This window comes from Lepisma saccharinum, chromosome 4 (assembly GCF_977018435.1).
Source record: "Lepisma saccharinum chromosome 4, izLepSacc3.1, whole genome shotgun sequence".
NCBI classification, from domain to species: domain Eukaryota; kingdom Metazoa; phylum Arthropoda; class Insecta; order Zygentoma; family Lepismatidae; genus Lepisma; species Lepisma saccharinum.
The window spans coordinates 66,756,121-66,775,188 of NC_139232.1; the positions used below are offsets into that span (position 1 = coordinate 66,756,121).

The window sequence follows — 19,068 nt, forward strand, 5'->3', positions numbered from 1 at the left end:
TGATTTGAGGTATGTTCAGTGTACACAGTGCTCGTCATGGCATCATATATCTTGTCTCAAACTTACAGTCACTCACTGGACAATTTATTCGACTACACTAGAAAATTATTATTGTAAAGGTTGCAAACCAGATTTTGATCCTTTTAGTTTGCCAGCTTATCTAGAAACTCTTAACCCGAATTTTGGCGATTTGTTAAGTACTGTTAAGAGTATTCAAATGCTTATGGTCGCTTCTAACGAAGAATTCAAGACGAAACTAGAACAGTCTAATGCTGAAATGAAATCGCAGTTAGAACAGTCTAATGCTGAAATGAAATCTCAGTTAGAAAATTCTATGAAATCACAGTTAGAACAGTCTAATGCTGAAATGAAATCGCAGTTAGAACAGTCTAATGCTGAAATGAAATCGCAGTTAGAACAGTCTAATGCTGAAATGAAATCGCAGTTAGAACAGTCTAATGCTGAAATGAAATTGCAGTTAGAACAGTCTAATGAAGAACTAAAAACACGAATGGATCTTGCTAACCAAGATATGAAATTATAGTTACAGCAATCTAATCAAGAATTTGCAGAGTTTAGTGAGAATATTAAGTCTCAGTTTGAACAATTGGAATTGGATATTTATAGTAACCTAACTTCAAAATTTGAATTGGTTCATCAAGAAATTAATACTGTTAATCAAAGATTAGACAACTTGACTTCCGATGTTAAAACACAAGTTGATTCAATAGCATCTGAATGTGTCAAGAAAAATGAACATTTGGGAAGTATTTTAAATAGCAATATTTCTCAAATCCGAACAGAACAAGACGTTCAAGGACAACAAATTTTAATAAATAAAGATTTGATTAGTGAATACGATAAATCTATTACAGTATGTTCATCTAAAATAACTGATATTAATAATAGATTATCATCGTTGGAAGTTGCTGGTAAGGAAAATGTACATTTTGGAACGTATCTTATTGATTGTAATAACAGGTTTCAACATATAGAATCTCGTATTGATGTTTTGCAAACTAATTATGCAAATTCTCAACGCAACACAAAAGGAAATTTGAAACCTCCCCTTGCACAAAATAGTTCTCAAACTAAGACATCGCGTGAAAGGGCTAGAAATGCAGTTGACTCGGGGGTGACTAATTCATCTACTTATTCATCTTATGAATCTTTAACAACCCATGTGAAAACAACGTTCGATGAACCGCATGTTCGAAATCGTGTTCGCTGGAAGCGAAACAAAAGATTTATTCCAACCTGCAATGAGGAACATTATCGAAATAATATGTCACCTAATAGTGTACAGTTTAAGGATACAAGTAATTATGCGATTAACAATATGCAGACAACTTCTAGATTGAATTCTACCGTTACAAATATTGATAAACATTCCAATGTTCAACAATGTTGTTCTGCTGATGGTGAAAATAGTTACATAAATCAAATGTTTACATACTCGCAAGAACCTAACCTCTCTGTCGTTCATCATAGTAATGTCCCTGGTGAAACATGTGGGTTTCGTCATATTTCTTCCTTGCAGAATGAAGCTTGCAGACCATGGTTTCAAGGTGAAAGCCGTAATGCAAATTTAATGACTGGCACAAGTTGTCCAAACGCTGAAATTGGTGTTAATGAGTCAAATACAAATAACAATTACTGTGATAATCCACAAAGTCAGTTTGATCGTTGTATTTCTCCAACGTCTTTACCTGTAATTACTGTTGGGGATAGAGGAAACAGATATGTAAAGATAAATGAACTGTCTCATTTACCCAAATTTTCTGGGAAAATAGAAGACCAATCGGCTCGAGAATATCTAGAACATCTTAATTCTATGCTTGATCTTATGGGCATTCCAATTAACAAAAGGCTACAGAGTATTCAGCAGTGTTTCACCAACAGAGCTGCGTACTGGTATAGAACTCACAAACGTATGTTTTCTTCATATGATCATTTTCAAAAGGAATTCATGAAACAATTTGCAAGTCCGGAAATAATACAGTCTCAGTTGTCAGTATTAAGGAACAGGAAGTATGATCCTACAGTACATGGTGATTTAGAAAGCTTTGTGTTGAAAACATATTCAAATTATTGCAATTTAGTTGAGAACCCAAACGAATTGGATGTTATTCAATTAGTTATTAGCCAGTTACCAAATAATATAGCTAATAACATAACTTGTCATGAGATACGTTCTATGGACCAGTTAACAACTATGTTAAGGAAATTAGATGTTGTCCGAACTAGTAGAAGAGGACTTATTTTCCTACCGGAAGAAATCGATAATAGTAGTAAGGTTAAACCCAACAAGAATCCTGACAGTATGAAATCAAAATTTAGTGTCAAGCAAATTAATGTTAAACACACCAAAAACACTTGCTCATCTTCTACTCAGACTTCGTCGATGGATGCTCAAGTACCTTTTACTAATGAATTTGGCAATGCTAATTCAAGATATGGACAGTTTAGAGGTAGCAATGGTAGTTTTAGAGTACGTAGAAATAATCGTGGCTATTCAGGATTTACATATAATAACAGAAATAATTTTAGATTCCAAAGAAATAATGCATACTCTGGTATTTCCGGTGACACTACAAATAGGAATTATAATCAGGATGCTATAACTTCTCAGTTACCTAACAGTAGTCAGAATGGAAGGATTTTCTACAATAGGCAAGCGCAGTATACAAGTGAGCCTGCTCTCGCTCCTACTTGCAGTCAACCTGTTAATGTGACTTCATTACAACCACAAGATGCATCTACAACTTCTGGAATATCAAATTCTCCTTCTGGAAATGTATCAAGGACCTTTACACGACAATCTGGTATTGGAACATCTTACCAATCAGCAACAAATTTAAATTAAAGGAGCGGATGGAAGTGCCTCGTTCACTCTGCTTTCTTTCAGAGAGGCCAAATTTGAACAAACGAAATTCATTTCAAACGCAGGAAATTATGAATGTACGTGATGATAAAGACTTAATATCGGAACCACTACAAGTGAATTTTTTATTGGAATGGTTTGAAGAAGAACCTGAATGGACTGTTAGTGATTATGATATTCCAGTTCCATTAACTGAAGTTCCAGTTATTCATGGAATTATTTGTCAAATACCTGTAGTTTGTATTATAGATTCTGGAAGTCAGGCAAATGTTCTAAATTTTGATGTTTGGTGTAAACTATCGTCTTTGATTGGCAACATTAAACTGGATAACGTGGAAGATGTAAAACTCACCGGTTTCGCTGGATCCAAGAAGTGTAAAGTTGTTGGCAGTAAAATTATTAATCTGCAGATAAAGAACGAATACTTTTCTATGGAATTTTTTGTTCTTAAAGAGTTGAATGCCGATGTCATTTTAGGACTTCCATTTTTGAGGAAATATAAAGCTGTAATTGATTTTAAAGAAGGGAATGTAAGTTTGCTAAATGATAAAGGAAAGGAAATTTCCTCTGTTTTAACTCGGCAATGTTCTTCTACAGAAGATTCGAAGTATTGTACAAAGTCTAACTTTTGTTCCGAAGATACATTAAATGATTATGAAAGTTATTCATGTAGATTGTTACGTGATGCGTCAACTTTGAATGATGATGTAGAATATATGCCAGCTAAGAAGTCCATTTATGAGTCTGTTTTTAGAAATGATAATTTAGACAATTTGCAGAAAGCTGATTTATTCAAACTTCTGTCGTATTATCACGTACAATTTTCAGATAAACCTAGAAAAGCAATTGTTGAACCTTACAAGATTCAATTAGATACTGTAACACCTATTACAAGCACACCTTATCCCATACCAATATCAAGGAGACTACCTTTAGAAGAAGAGCTTTCCAAGTGGGAGAAATGGGGAATTATTTACCAAGATTCTTCACCATATCTTAACCCTCTACATATAGTGCCAAAGCAAGGAGGTCTTTGGAGACCTGTGATCGATTTTAGGAAACTAAATCAACATGTTATCTCTCCACAAGTGAGAGTAGAAGCAATCAACGAACTGTTACAGAGGTTCCTAGGATGTGTTTATTTTTCTTCAATTGATTTATCATGCGGTTATTTTCAAATACCGTTGACTGAAGATTCATATCCTTACACAGCTTTTTCTTATAGAGGCAGACAATATCTTTTCCGCTATCTTCCGTTTGGGATTCGATCAGCAGTCTCCGTGTTCCAGGACAGGATGAATAAAATATTCTCCACCGATTGCAGAAATTTTGTTGTTTGTTATTTGGATGATATTCTAATTTTTAGCAAAAATTGGTCTCAACATATGCAACATGTAGAACTAGTTTTACAAAAGATAAAGGGTGTCAATATGTCTATTAAATTTTCCAAATGTAAGTTTGCTTACAAAGAAATCTGCTTCCTTGGACACATAGTGTCCGGTGATAAAATTATGGTTGATCCTGCAAAGAATTCAGCAATTATTAATTTTCCAATTCCAACAAACAAACGCTCCTTGAGAAGGTTCTTAGGATTAGCTAATTGGAGGCGAAAGTTTATTGAAGGATTTGCTGAAATGGCACAGCCTTTGTATGATCTGTTGAAAAAGGAATCAAAATGGCAATGGAATGATGTTCATGCTTCAGTTTTTGAAAACCTCCGCAAGTCACTGATATCTCCAAAGGCTTTGTATCAACCAGATTTCACGAAGCCTTTCAATGTCAACACAGACGGTTCGAAGAAAGGAATAGGAGCTGTTCTATGGCAAGACTCAACTGAAAATTCTGAAGAAGGACCACGTATAATTCAATACGTTAGCAGATCTCTTAAAGGCAATGAGTTATCATACAATACTCATGAGATTGAATGCTTAGCGATATTATTTGCTTTTGAAAAATTCTACATTTACATAGCTGGAACTAAGGTGAAATTGTTTACCGATCACCAATCTTTATCTTGGCTAGAATCTACTAAAACTTTGAATCCACGATTAAATCGTTGGAGTTTGAAATTACAAATGTTTGATTATAATGTATATCACGTGCCGGGAAAATCTAATGAAGCTGCAGATGCTTTAAGCAGATATCCTGATTTAAGTACAGGTTTTCCAACTCTATCGGAACTATATGTAAATAACATAAGTCTTGATTTTCTTGACGAAAATAGTGTAACATTTTGGCAAGAAAGTCAAAATTCGGATTCTTATTGCAGTGCCATTGTACAAAAGTTACAAAATGGGAATTTGTCACAGAATATAAAAAGGGAATATTCGATTCAAGATAATATATTATTCCTGAAACATTTGAAAGAAGACAAGTGGAAACTTGTAGTACCTATTATTGTTGTAACCAAAATTCTTCATAAATTACATGACTTACAAGGTCATTTTGGATACTATAAACTATTTAATAAGTGCAAAAGTTTATATTATTGGCCTAAAATGAAAGTTAGTATCAAGCAGTATTTGAACGACTGTCTAACATGCGCAAAAACTAAACAAGCTCACACAAAAATTAGTAAGGATGAATTGCATGTATATTCTACTACTCCACATGATATGTTATCAATAGATCTTGTTGGACCGTTACCCAAATCACAAGGATATAGTTACATATTAACAATAGTTGACACGATGTCCAAACTTTTAATGGCTTATCCGTTAAGGAAGGCAACGTCACGTGAAATAATTAACAAATTCAAGCTCCAGTATTTTTACCACTATCCAGCATGTAAGGTAATATTATCAGATAATGGTTCCCAATTTAAATCACAAGAGTGGAAGTTATATATGGATGACTGTAACATAAAACATATCACCACTTCAGTTTATTCACCTTTCGCAAATCCTGTGGAAAGGTACAACAAAGAGTTAATACGATTGTTACGATTATATACTTCGCAAAATCATCAGGACTGGGTAAAATATTTGACTCATGTAACAGGACTTCTAAATAATTCAGTTTCGGAAATAACAAGTTTCACACCTAGTGAACTTTTCCTTCATCACGAATTAAAAGATTCAATTCTCAATCAAATTAACTGGCCAGATGATTTAAAGTTTGTGCCCTGGAAACACAAGTGTTTTATCGCCAAAGCACGTATTAAGGAAAAATATAAGTCCAAACCTATTGAGTGTGATGCAAATAAATTGAAGATAGTCCCAGGTGATATTGTTTTAGTGAAATCATGAACATAGTAGTGCAATTAACAAGAAAATTCATAAGTTTATGGAATTATGGCTTGGACCCTATATAGTTGATGCTGTGAAAAACAATTATACAATTTTGATGTCTATGGACGGAAAGAAGATAACAACAAGGCAGAACTTGTCAAATATCAAGAAATTTAATTGTTCTGATGAGAAAAAAGAAGAATTGCTTAAACTAATGTAATTGTCATGAAGTGATGCATATGTAGCTGTAAATTCGAACACTAAGATGACATTTTCAGAACTTTAGTGAAAAGAGTATTGTAAATTTGTGAATTGGTTCATTATGTCAAGTGAACTTTCTCATTATCCTGACGAGTGTATATTAAAAGCAGGACTCAAATCTTATATATTATGTAAAAAAAAAATGTTATGTTCATTTTTTTTTTCAGGAGAAGGGGAGAGATTGAGACTGTCCTATTCTCAAACTGTCATGTTCAAAGTTAATATTATTTATGTTATTGATGTTGTTTTTAACTTATGCATGTTTGTTTTATAGATATTGTTATAATCATCTTATCACGCTGTATAAAATACAAGAAATGAAATTGATGTAACCATAGCAACGAGAAATAATAAGTACTAAAATGGAAGTAGTGAGATTTTCTGCGCCTGTATTGTATTTATTTTAAATATAACGGTTATCGTTAATTACGCAATTTTATTTGCATTGATAATCGTTCTGCAAGTTTAAGCGCAGCGACGGTTATCAGGCTCTCCTGAAAAAAATAAAAAATTGGACATAGAACATTTAAATTCTCAATGGACGAATTACTAACTTCATATCTAAAAAAATTAACATTTCACCACTAACTTTTTGTCTGCATACTTTCTATCATCATCAAGAAGTTGGTATTCTTTTGGAAGTTCAGCCTTTTCAACTTCACAAAGTAACTCCTCTACCATACCAGATAATTGTTCATCCAATTTTTGGATGATTGTTGTCTGAGCATCCTGTCAAGAAAAAAATAAGACAAAAATTATATGTAATACACAAAATTAACTACTTGTGGGTTCATGTATGTGTTGGTAATCAATGTGTATTTACATATTTATATACAGAAATGCATTTCCTATTGCACTTGATTTGATATTAACAGAAATCACCTGTTAGCTCTTGAGACAATGACACTGAAAATGTTATTCTGACAAGGCACTGCAATAGAATATCCCTTTTGAGTCAATATAATTCAAGTTCTGTTGTATTTCCTTAACATACAAGTGGGTGAACATTACCAACAGGTAAAGAATTGATTGTGCAAGCAGATAAATGATAATATTGAATGTGACTTGAAGCTAATCTGACAATGATTGTTTAAGACTTTTTTCAAATTCTCCTAGCAGGAAGATTAATTATCGTAGAATTTTGGCAATCATTGTCACACGAAATATGAACCTTCCTTCAAGTAATGAGCACTGTTTGGATTTAGAGAAAAAGTTATTTATGTTGAAAAAAAAAACTTAAACATTACCTTACACAAGCATGCGCTCTTCCCATGAACAATGTATTTTCCGTTGACAAGCGACTAAGTATCGCTGACTAGTGGGAATTAATGTAGAAGTAAATCGGAACCTTAGTAGAATGCATTTAAGGACATTATTTTAATGCTAAGAGAACCAGGTAAATTTCTTATATCGGACAAATGGCTGAAATTTGCTAGTACATTTAATTTCAATATTCGTACTTACGTATTCTGCATTGAGAAACATTGTTGAAGGTAGCATTTCACTTATTTCACAAAAATAAGCTCTATTTGCAACATATCGAGTAAGTTTTCTTAGTTTCTTTTTGCCTTCGGTAACAAGCAAAATGGTGGTCACAGTTTTACAACCGTACTCGGCATGCAGTGTTTCCACCCACTTCACCCAAAAATACCTACGTAGCTCCACGAACCATTCATACATGGCCCCATGAACCATTTCAGATGAAGTTACAATAGTTAAAAATTGGTTTAGAAAAAAAAATGCGTAGCCCCACACACCATTTTCGCATAGCCCCACGAACCATTGACACATAGCCCCACAAACCATTTGTTGCGGAAATGTACCTTCTTCAGTTACAAAAAAAATGTGTTTGGAAACACTGACCGGAATTGACCGTGATTACGTTATTACACACAGGCAACATCCAGCTGGAAGGAAATGGATACAACAGCTTTCGTGCATCGGTCACATTTATATCGAAAAATAGACGATTTACCGGCAAAATTCAATGAACGATGCGAGAAAACACTTCCCTGAACTTCCACAACTATAAAGAAACTGCATTCGGTACGTAATTTCTCCTGTAAACTGGAAGAAATCAGTTTGTCCGATATAAGAAATTTACTGAGAACCAAACCTGGCCTGCCTAACCTAACTACGAAAGCATAAATATTGAACAAAATTTTAAGTAATTGCTAAAATTCTACAGTATGTGTTAACAGAAGTAAATCGAAATCGAACCATGTTAAAATTCCATTCGTAGCATGACGAAATCATAATAAAACAAAAGGAACTTGGGCCATATTCTGAACCAGTACACTTATTTTATAGCTCAAATCACTTGGGCCATATTCTGAACCAGTACACTTATTTTATAGCTCAACTCACTTGAAGTTTTTCCCGGATTTTGTCCAGCGACATCTGCTTCATCACTATATCTTCAGATTTCTGTTTTCTAAGAGGCAGATGACCTGGAAAATGTGAAACAATATATTATTAAGTCATGTCATTTTATTGGTCCAAATTGTACACAATAGTTCTAATGAATGTCATACCAGCCAGGCATTGGTTCTCCAAGTCCCTCCAAAAATGTTATAAAAATGGTCCTAATGTACATAGATCAGGAGGTTATACTTGTACATACAGAGAGTTACATTGTAGCATTCCAGAATCGAAAGAAACAGTTGCTATATATTTAGACATTTGCAAATAAAAAAAATTATATTGACCAAACTAGAGATAATACATGTTTGACTTGAGATAAAATATCAGGATCAGAAAACCCTATACAGAAAAGGAAATGTTCCTGTCTCAATTTGTACACACATTAAGTAACATTACACCTCATCACACCCATTTGGCATATATTCTGAATTTAAACTTATAAGAATAAACTTATTTCAGCTCTGAATATCTATTTTTCTCATATGCGGAGAAAATGTTATTACTTTATGTAATCTAGGCCTATATAGATACAGTATTTTATCATGTAGCATTTCAAATGGGATCTCCATATCCAGGGGTTATCATTTATTTAAAAAATGACATGAACCATTTCAAAGAAGAAAGTTAAATAATAGGTATCAGTTCGTTATATCGGAGACACTTTAAAATCTGCAGTGACGTGCGGTGATGTCGACACTTGGGGTAGCAATCAGTGGCTTGCCCAAGGGAGGTTAATGTGGGTCATAATCTCCCCCCCGCCCCTTTAGGGCCCAGTATTCCTAAAAATAGAACGTCAAAGATAGGAAAGGGTTGCAAAATGAGGAAGGACTACTGAAAAGAAGCACGTGTTAATCCCACCCTCTTTCGAAAATCCAAAACATGTTGATTTGACTATTAAGCCAGAGATCCCGGGTTTGAACCCTGACCTGGGCATGGGTGTTATTTGTGTTTGTCCCTTCATCATTTTTATCGTACCATCTTGACGATTAGCCAAAAGTGTAGGAAAAGCGAAGTAAAACAAACCAAATTAAACAATCAATCAATGATTTGATTTATGCTACTTAGCGTCGCTGTCACATTTGGTTAATTGCGAAGATGGTACAATGAAGAGACAAACACAAAAAACACCCATGCCGAGGTCGGGGTTCAAACCCGGAACTCCTGATGTCATAGCGTGCAGTGATAACCACTACCCCGCGGTTGGTTGTTTGGTGTTTAAGTCCACCTTATGTACATAAAAGCTAATCGGGACTGGAAACACAGTTTAAAGTGGGATCCAAACCAGTATGTGCGTCCACCTGGTACCGATCCGGGGCCACTTGCACTCCCCCACGGAGGTCGGCCGACAACAAGGATGAGTGGAAAGCACTAACTATTCGGATACTTGGGTATCGGTAAAGCTAACTGCGTATTTACTTAGTGGTACATAAATTTCAATTGGATTTTTGAAACACCATATTTGCATATGATTAACGTTTTTCCAAAAAATCTGCATTCCTTGAATTCCCTAATTTCTTCATCTCACGATCTCGTTACTGAAGGATCCAGGCTCGAGCCCTGGCCTGTGCATGAGTGTTCCTTTGTAACCACTTTTCATCCGTTTAATTTAATCAACGTTCATCGTCATACCAGAAGTTAGGTAAAGTGATGGAAAAGCAACGCTAAAGAAAGGAAAAAGAAAATACAAATAATTTCCTCAAAGTGCATCTGCAGGGCAGTATGAAATCAGGAGTCCAGAGTTCTCTGTTTATGATTGTCGCTCGTGACTTCCATAAGCTCATTAGCTACTTATCGCGATTAAATCTATACAGCTAGAAATAGTGATGGAAGGTGGCAAAAATTAAATATATTAGAGGGAATGAACAGCTAACAAAACACACTTTTTTGTAGTTTCTTCAACCATATTCATTTGGCTTTTTTAGTTCTGGGATACACTTTACATTCCAAATTATTTCATTATTCACTGCAGAGTACAACACATAGGAACAAGAATGACCGCTCGTCACGGGTTCGAATCCCGGCCTGAATTGTTCTTTGTGAGGTCCCTTCATCAATTTCATCATATCATCACTCATCCTCATTTTCGCGATAACCAAATGTGGCAGAAAGGTGAGGTAAAATAAACCAAACCAACAACAACCATTAGAATGCACATTTTCTTGCCCAAATTAATACAGCCGTATTCATGACTGTTAAAAGGTAAAGTGCTCCCCTGTGCATAGCACCACGCCATGAAGGCGTATAGGGGGTGTTTAACTTACCCATTTTTTTTATTGGAGGCCAAATTATTAGAATATTTAAATAAAACACTACTAAAACGAGAGCGAGAGAGAGCGTGAGCAAATATTTGTTATTTAATCATTATATATTCCATATTTGAAAAAAAGAAAAGAAACCATAACATTTTTGTCTGCACATAATACAAGTACGTTCCCATTCATATACAAATAAAACTACATCCCATATTATACATAATATTGTACAATGTTTAAAAGGTTGTGTAAATACAGAGAACATAAGTACTGCAGAAAATATTCCCCTGAGTTCTTTAGAGGATTTACAAAGGAATCGAAGAGAAACCTATCCCCTATCTGTCCTATAGGAGATAGACTGGAGGACCTGAAACCACGCGCTTTCAACCATGGGAGCGGGGGGCGAAGGGGCAAGGGAGGTACAGGCAGAAATCTTCCATCTCGCTTCGGGCGGTTGTCTATACCTGGAACTGGTAAGGTGGAAGAAGAGCCAGCTGGGTATTCAGCCTTGCCAGCTGATCACATCGAGGGACAAGAAGCACGTGGAAAGAAATGTTGAATATGAACTGAGGCTTCAAGATAATTAATATTGTGATTTGAAAATAATTAGAGATGTGAGATTGATTGATCTATCTCTGCTAGACTTGCTACTCCTCAGTGCACGTCACTGAAAATCTGATATTTTGTGTTTCGTATGGTTCATACTTATCAATTGTGTATTGCGGAACATATTTGAAGGTGCCATTAAGGTTTTCACATGATTAGAAACATTTTTAAACTAAAATAAGCCATTTCTCGAAGTGTTACGGAACGCACGTCATGGTGCGAGCCCCACAAACCATTCACGCATAGCCTCAAAAACCATTCACAGAAGTTTAGGTTAGGCAAACAGTTAAAAAACGGCGTGGTTACGTTTTCGATTAAATTGAAGCAACGGGAATTGATTTCCGGCTGAAATAAATTGAAAGATGAAAGAAAATACCCCGAAGAACTTCGACAATGCTACAGAAACTGATATCCATAAGTAGTTTCTCTTGTAAATTTGAAGAAAAGTGTCTCCGATATAACGAACTGTTACCAAAACTACTTACTAAAATCAGTTTCTGTAGCATATTTATTTTTCACTGTACAATGCTGACATGTCATTCTTACAGATCTACAGTGCATATTATGTAACATTAGAAAAGTGTCTCCGATATAACGAACTGTTACCAAATAATATTTATGGAAGATTTGCTTTTATCCAGTTGTACTTAAATTACCATAATTTTTATTGGTTAAAGTTTTATATGCGGTACTAGTTTACTATCCTTCGGACAGATTTCTTCATTTCAACAGAAGAAACTACTTACCGTAATAAGTTCCTGTAGTATTGTCTAACATCTGGAAGGTGTTTTGTGTGATGTGGGAATGTTTCATAGCGGAAATTCAACCATTGACGCATAGCCCCACGAACCATTTCCGGTAAGGTTAGGTTAGGTAGGGTCACAATAGGTTACAAGTTAAAAATTGGTTTCGAAAAAATATGCGTAGCCCCACACACCATTCTCGCATAGCCCCACACACCATTCTCGCATAGCCCCACGAACCATTGACACATAGCCCCACGAACCATTGACACACAGCCCCACGAACCATTGACACATAGCCCCACAAACCATTTGCGAAAACGTACGTTCTTCAGTTACAAAAACACTTTTTTTTAAAAAAAAATTGATCAAAAAAACGTGAATACATGTTAAAAATGATCCGCGAAGCAGATAGGTAAGTAGAAGAAACTCAGAAGTTATAGGTGTCCGAAGGATAGTAAACATTTACCTTAATTTACAACAAAGAACATGAATTTCCGCTATCATAATTCCTACATCACACAAAACACCTTCCCGATGTTAGACAATGCTACAGGAACTTATTACGGTAAGTAGTTTCTTCTGTAAAAATGAAGAAATGTGTCCGAAGCATAGTAAATTAGTACCTCATACTATTATTTTAATTGTAATGTTACATAATATGCACTGTAGATCTGTAAGAATGACATGTCAGCATTGTGCAGTGAAAAATAAATATGCTACAGAAACTGATTTCAGTAAGTAGTTTCTCCTGTAAATTTGAAGAAAAGTGTCTCCGATATAACGAACTGTTACCAAATAAATGATCAGACGAGCGAAATAAATCTAATTAAATATAGAAATTTAGAAGGGTCTAAACTAGTTCGACATTGGGAAGGTTGTTCTCTGATAAACGCCTTAAATCGTACGAAGAATTATATTATAAATACAATTATTGCCAGTACATATCTGATCATGCAACATTCAAAAATTACCTTCACACACAACACAAAAGTTTGTGCAAAATCGTTGTAATTCAAATTTCATATTGCTACAAAGTTGAATTCGCCGAAAACAAAATTACAAATGAAAAATATAACCATTGATCCGTATGAAACTTACCTCTCCACTTAAGTCCAGATTTCTGTTTTCCTATAACCTCGTGTGCTCTACAATCATTCTCGTGTAAAGTGCTGGTGCCGTTGCAATTTATGTCATCCCCCATGTTGTAAAGATCAAATTAACGCGCTGCACTATTTGTGACTTACTTTTTTGTTCCTACACTTCACTTACAAGTTGCAACATTTAACAATTCGCATCGTATTGGAAATGTGGTTTCATTTTTAGCACGAACTAGAAATTCTTTGGATTATTTGCAAAGAAAAACAAATACTCATTGCCCACAACCGTTTATGTCTTGACGCCGGGCCAGCCAGCTGGAAGCTACGGCGGTCAGCTGCTTTACAAAAGTAGACGAAAGCCTTTATTTACACTGTGATTGCCCAATTATAATACGGGGTTGGGTTCCAATGTTCGAATAGTAAAAATAAAATGTTCTTATACACACCAAGAAAATACATTTTCTCTGTAATAAGGTGTTTGTGATTCAGTATAAAGCGATAAATAATATAGATTTTATTCTAAGTTTGTGTGTTCAAGAACGCTGTATTACCAGAGGTAATGCTGTCTGCAAAAAACGTTACCATTTCGTTGATGTTAGAGTAAACAAATTATGCTTGCAAATAAAACTCATATTCCGCTTATTAAACGCATGTTCTGCTTCCAAAAAACAATAACAGAGAACGTTATATTAAACGTGGCCATACGGTGTGTTCATCGGGAACTATCAAGCGTAATGCGGTGACAGTGGCGGAGCAACAAGGTTATAGGCGGCGCCGACTTAGGGAAGGAGGGAAAAGGCACCTTCTGCCCCACAAATTGTTGTCAATCTTGACCCCGGAATATTTATAGGAAGTTGCCGCCTCTAGAAAGGAATACATTGTGGCACTTCAAAATCATCAATTCACATTGATCCCCCCTGAAAATGTGTATGGTAAATGCAAACAGTTGCAGTTGGTCAGTGGCGGCGATGAGGGGCAGTTGCCCCCTACTTCCTGCCTTTATTGCACCAGCACTATGTTAAACCTTATCTACCAAGGGAAAGTAAACTGTCATTGGTTTGGTTTGATTTGGTGTTTTAAGTCCACTTTATGCACAGTATGGCTAATCGGGACTGGACCTACAGTTTAAAGTGGGATCCGAACCACTTGTGCCTCCACCGGGTGTAAACTGTCATTGAACCCCTCCCCTAGTTTTGAAACTCAATCGCCGCCACTCCCATTGGTAAAAGTACATTTTAGTAATATTAATATCAAACATTTCTTGGTCAATATTATTTTCAAAAGTACACAATTCTTACCTGGAAATATTATTCACATAAAACCAAACTGTCGCGTTTTCAATATGGTGATTTTTGTAGAGTTCAAGAATAAGGTTACCAAACGTCCTCTTTTACCCGGACATGTCCTCTTTTTCATGTCCTAAAAATGATCCGGGCGGGTTTTTAGGAAAATGTCCTCTTTTTAGGAGTATAGACAACCGATTCAACTTCAAGATTCGTAACATAATTTTATATATTTAAATAGTTGTTAATACTGTTTCCGTGTTCAATTTCAAAGTAAGGAAATACAACACTCTCAGTTGCAAGCGCAAAGACAAGAAACTTTTCTTTCAACAAGAATGAATATAGTGCTTTATTTTCAGAAACTCTTCTATTAAGGTTAGAGACCAAGTTTCACAACCATATAATACTACAATATTAATAATTATTAGAATATTCAGACATTTGCCTGTAATGAGGCCTATTATTAGTTATACTCAAACGGTGCAAAATAATTTTACAGGGGATGAGTGATCTACAAGCTTACCAAAACAGTAGTAAACACAAAACTTGTGTTTATAATTAAATTATAATAGTGGGTTAATAATATTATTTATTAGATTTTTATTGTTATGATTAATAAATAGAACCTGCAATTTAAAATGTTCTTCTTTTTAGGTTATGAAATCTAAAAATGTCGTCTATTATAGAGTTTGTCATCTGGTAACCGTATTGAAGAAATACTTATGAATTTCATTCTGAGTTCATTTGAAAGCTGAAAAAAATGGGAAAATCAAATTAACTGAGAACATGCTCTCTAGCTTCTTGCTTTGCTTTGAGTTGCTGTTTTAAGTCCACTTTATGCACAGTGAAGCTAATCGGGACTGGACCTACAGTTTAAAGTGGAATCCGAACCACTTGTGCCTCCACCGGGTATCGAACCCGGGACCCCATGATTACAAGGCAATGACGCTACCACTGCGCCATGGGGGAGGCCCCTGTAGCTTCAATTTGTTACACGGTTACATCAACATATTAAAAATTAAAAAAACAGAAGCAACTTCTATGAAAATATCTGAGGTTACTGAGCCTCATACACACGCGAGAGAGATAGTAAACTTTGTTCCCCTCAAATCAAAAACATCCCTGTTCCATTATGTGGTGGTTTAATTTAAGAGAGGAACATTGGTTAGAATCGTACATGCTCAACACTCACAGTACAATTAACCTAAATAGTAAAGAAATAAAATATGGACTTACAATGCAAAATACGCAACTCTATTGTCTATCTATCACATGAGGTCAAAAATCTTAAATTTTGTAAATACAATCAGAAATGCAGTAGGAAAAAATAAAATACTTTACCTAGGTGAAGAATTTATTTGACAACAGTTGCAAACTCACTGGTGTAGCGGCTTGCCCATTTCCGGAACACTAACTTCCGATTTATCACTGATTTCCTTCCCGTAAATGAGGTGGCAACGTTTCCTGGTTAGCAGTTCCTTTAATTAGCATGTGCTGTTCGCATGAAGAAACATGACAAACTGTACAAATGCTCAGCATACATTGCCAAGGAACTCGTACTAGACGCCGATAAGATAAACGTAAGGTCATCTGTTAACTCGTTTTCAAGAAAGAAAACAAAAAGGGAGGGGAGCAACGAACGAGTCATCGTGTACGTACGTACAACTATTTTACGTCGGCTTCTGGGAGCGCCAAAGTGTGAATATTGAATTTTCTTATCCACACACACACACAAAAACAATATTTGCATGTGTGTCAAGGACGTATTTAGGGAGTCCGGACCCCCCCCCCCGAAAGATCTATCAAGTACATAAATTAAATAATATATAATAATATATTCGTTTAGCATTTGTTGTATAATTTCCTCCTTAACTTATTGGAAGACAAGGATTATATTGAGATCATATGGCTTTGAGGGACAGGAAGGACGTATTTAGGAGGGGTCCAGGGAACCGGACCACCCGAAAGACGTACCAAGTACTAAAATTAAGTAATGAAAATATTAGAATTTGTTGCATAATCGATGGTTATTAATTTCCTCTAAACTTTTTTAAATCAGAAACTTTCTTTTCTCCAACTACATGTGACGTCATTTTTGTTATTCGATAAATATTCAATTTTTCATCTATTTGACATTAATTTCATTGCCAGCTTGTTATATAATTTATTCCGATCTTAACTAAAGGTAAGCCACGTAATGAATATGCGCTGTTATATCTCTATTTTTATAGCTACAGTCTTTTTACCTAATCGTGAAATAATAATATAATATTAATTTATGTATTGTAATTAGTATTAATTTGATTTAATATAATTATTTTAATTTAAACATTATTATTATAATTATTATTATTATTCCTGAGACACGTGGTTCGGACCCCCCGAAACATATTTCTAGATACGTGCCTGATGTGTGTATATATGATTTGTTGTTTTAAGTCCATTTTATGCACAGATAGATAATCGGAACTGGACCTACAGTTTTAAGTGGGATCCGAACCACTGTGCAATGTATTGTACCAGTGCCTCCACTGGGTATCGAAGCGGGACTCATTGATCACAAGTCGACAATGTTACCACTACTCCATCGGAGAGGCCATGTATGTAATATTTTCATAATTACTTAATTATTACAAACTATTTTAACCAATGATGTGAGTCTATGAACGACAGTCTGCATTCTACGTGTAGATAATACGAGAAAACGATGGAATCTATGCAAATAACTTAGCGACCAGTGTAGGATTAAAAACGGGAGTTGTAAAAGTAAACACAAAACTTGTGTTCGAAGTGACCCATCTTTATAATTACGAAAAAAAAAAATATGTGGTCAAACACAATATATGACTTGGAGAGATTTGAAATCGAAGCGACAGCCGAGGCGACAAGCGACAGCGAGAGTTCACATAGATTGAAGCGACAAGCGACACGGGCCCCTTCAGTCCAGGGAGTCGTAACGTAACGAAATGGAACGGTATTTTCAATTACGGTTTCCGTTACGTTACAACCAGAAACAGAATAACTTTTTTCGTGAACAGAAACGTTACCTCAGGTATATGAACATTACGTTACAGGTGTGCATAACGGTACCGAACCAGTAGTTGATATCTACGCTAACGTCAATCGCTATTTAATATTCGCAATTAATTTGTATGTACTTATAACAAATTTGCAGGGTTTTTTAATTAATTCGCATGTACTTAGAATTTATTTGCAAGTACTTAGAATACTTTACATTTATGTATTTGCATGTTTATAACTTTTCTTTTTTTTTTTAGGGCCTCCCCTATGGCGCAGTGGTAACGTCATTGCCTTGTAATCAAGGGGTCCCGGGTTCGATACCCGGTGGAGGCACAAGTGGTTCGGATCCCACTTTAAACTGTAGGTCCAGTCCCGATTAGCCTTACAGTGCATAAAGTGGACTTAAAACAACAACTCATAACGTTTATAACTTTTATAAATGTATAATTATTTATTTTATGAAAAATATGTATATAGAAGGTAATTAGAGGTACTAAATGTTATGCATATGGTTTTTTATACATTACTGCAAAGTATGCAATGTATGAATCGCTAATAATTAATGTTTATAATATTGAAAATAAGAGTTTACGGTTTATGAACCGCTATGAAAGGTGTTAATGGCTGTAGGTACAGGTCCAATTACGAAAGAAGACGGTCCCGGTACTCGAACCCGCGATATGTAATGTTATTAATTAGTACTATGTAATAATGTATGTTATTATTGTATGAAAGATGATGGTTTCACACGCTAGACAGAATACGGTCTTTGAATCTCGACTCGGCGGTGAGGGTAGACAGAGAGAATGAATTAATATTCAGCGCAGGTAGAGGAGAAAGGAATTTGGGGGAAGTGCGGTCAAGGTCAAATGACGTCAGAACAAAGAACGAATCCAATTGACCAATCAGAGAACGCGTCGGTAGGTTTTCAGAACCGGTTTTTTCCAAGGTTAACCAGTACGCAATAACAGGGGAAAGCTATGCAATACTGTAGGGCAGGGGAGGGATTGAACCAGACAACAAAGGATGTCTGGAATGCGCAGCAAGGGTCAAATCTCTGAAGCTATGCGTCGCTTGTAGAACTGGTTTCCGCCGCCAATTAATATTCCGCTCAGGGTTGCCCCAAGGCACAGGACGCTTTAGCGCAGGGTTTTTTTTATCTGTACTATGAAGAAGGGAGAGCTATCAGGGACGGGGCCTACAGTTTTCACCATTTGCTTTTATCACGGGGTAACGAACCTAGGACCCTTTGATTATTGATTTA

The 19,068-nt window shown here is 35.5% G+C and overlaps 1 protein-coding gene across 2 annotated transcripts in view; it reads right to left on the reverse strand.

Annotated features, from left to right (window-relative positions):
• LOC145986537 (sterol O-acyltransferase 1) overlaps positions 1–16,275 on the reverse strand; it is a 45,989-nt gene extending 29,714 nt beyond the window's left edge. Inside the window, exons 1-3 of one of the 2 annotated variants that reach the window (XM_083120660.1) lie at positions 16,125–16,275; positions 8,743–8,825; positions 6,965–7,104 (exon numbers count right to left, since the gene is read on the reverse strand). In XM_083120660.1, the coding sequence (XP_082976786.1) occupies positions 6,965–7,104; positions 8,743–8,784 (182 nt within the window). In that variant the 5' untranslated portion in view covers positions 8,785–8,825; positions 16,125–16,275. Of the gene's footprint in view, positions 1–6,964; positions 7,105–8,742; positions 8,826–13,501; positions 13,823–16,124 lie in introns of those variants that run through there. The other variant, XM_083120659.1, reaches the window with a different exon arrangement.
• Between the last annotated feature and the right edge of the window lie 2,793 nt (positions 16,276–19,068).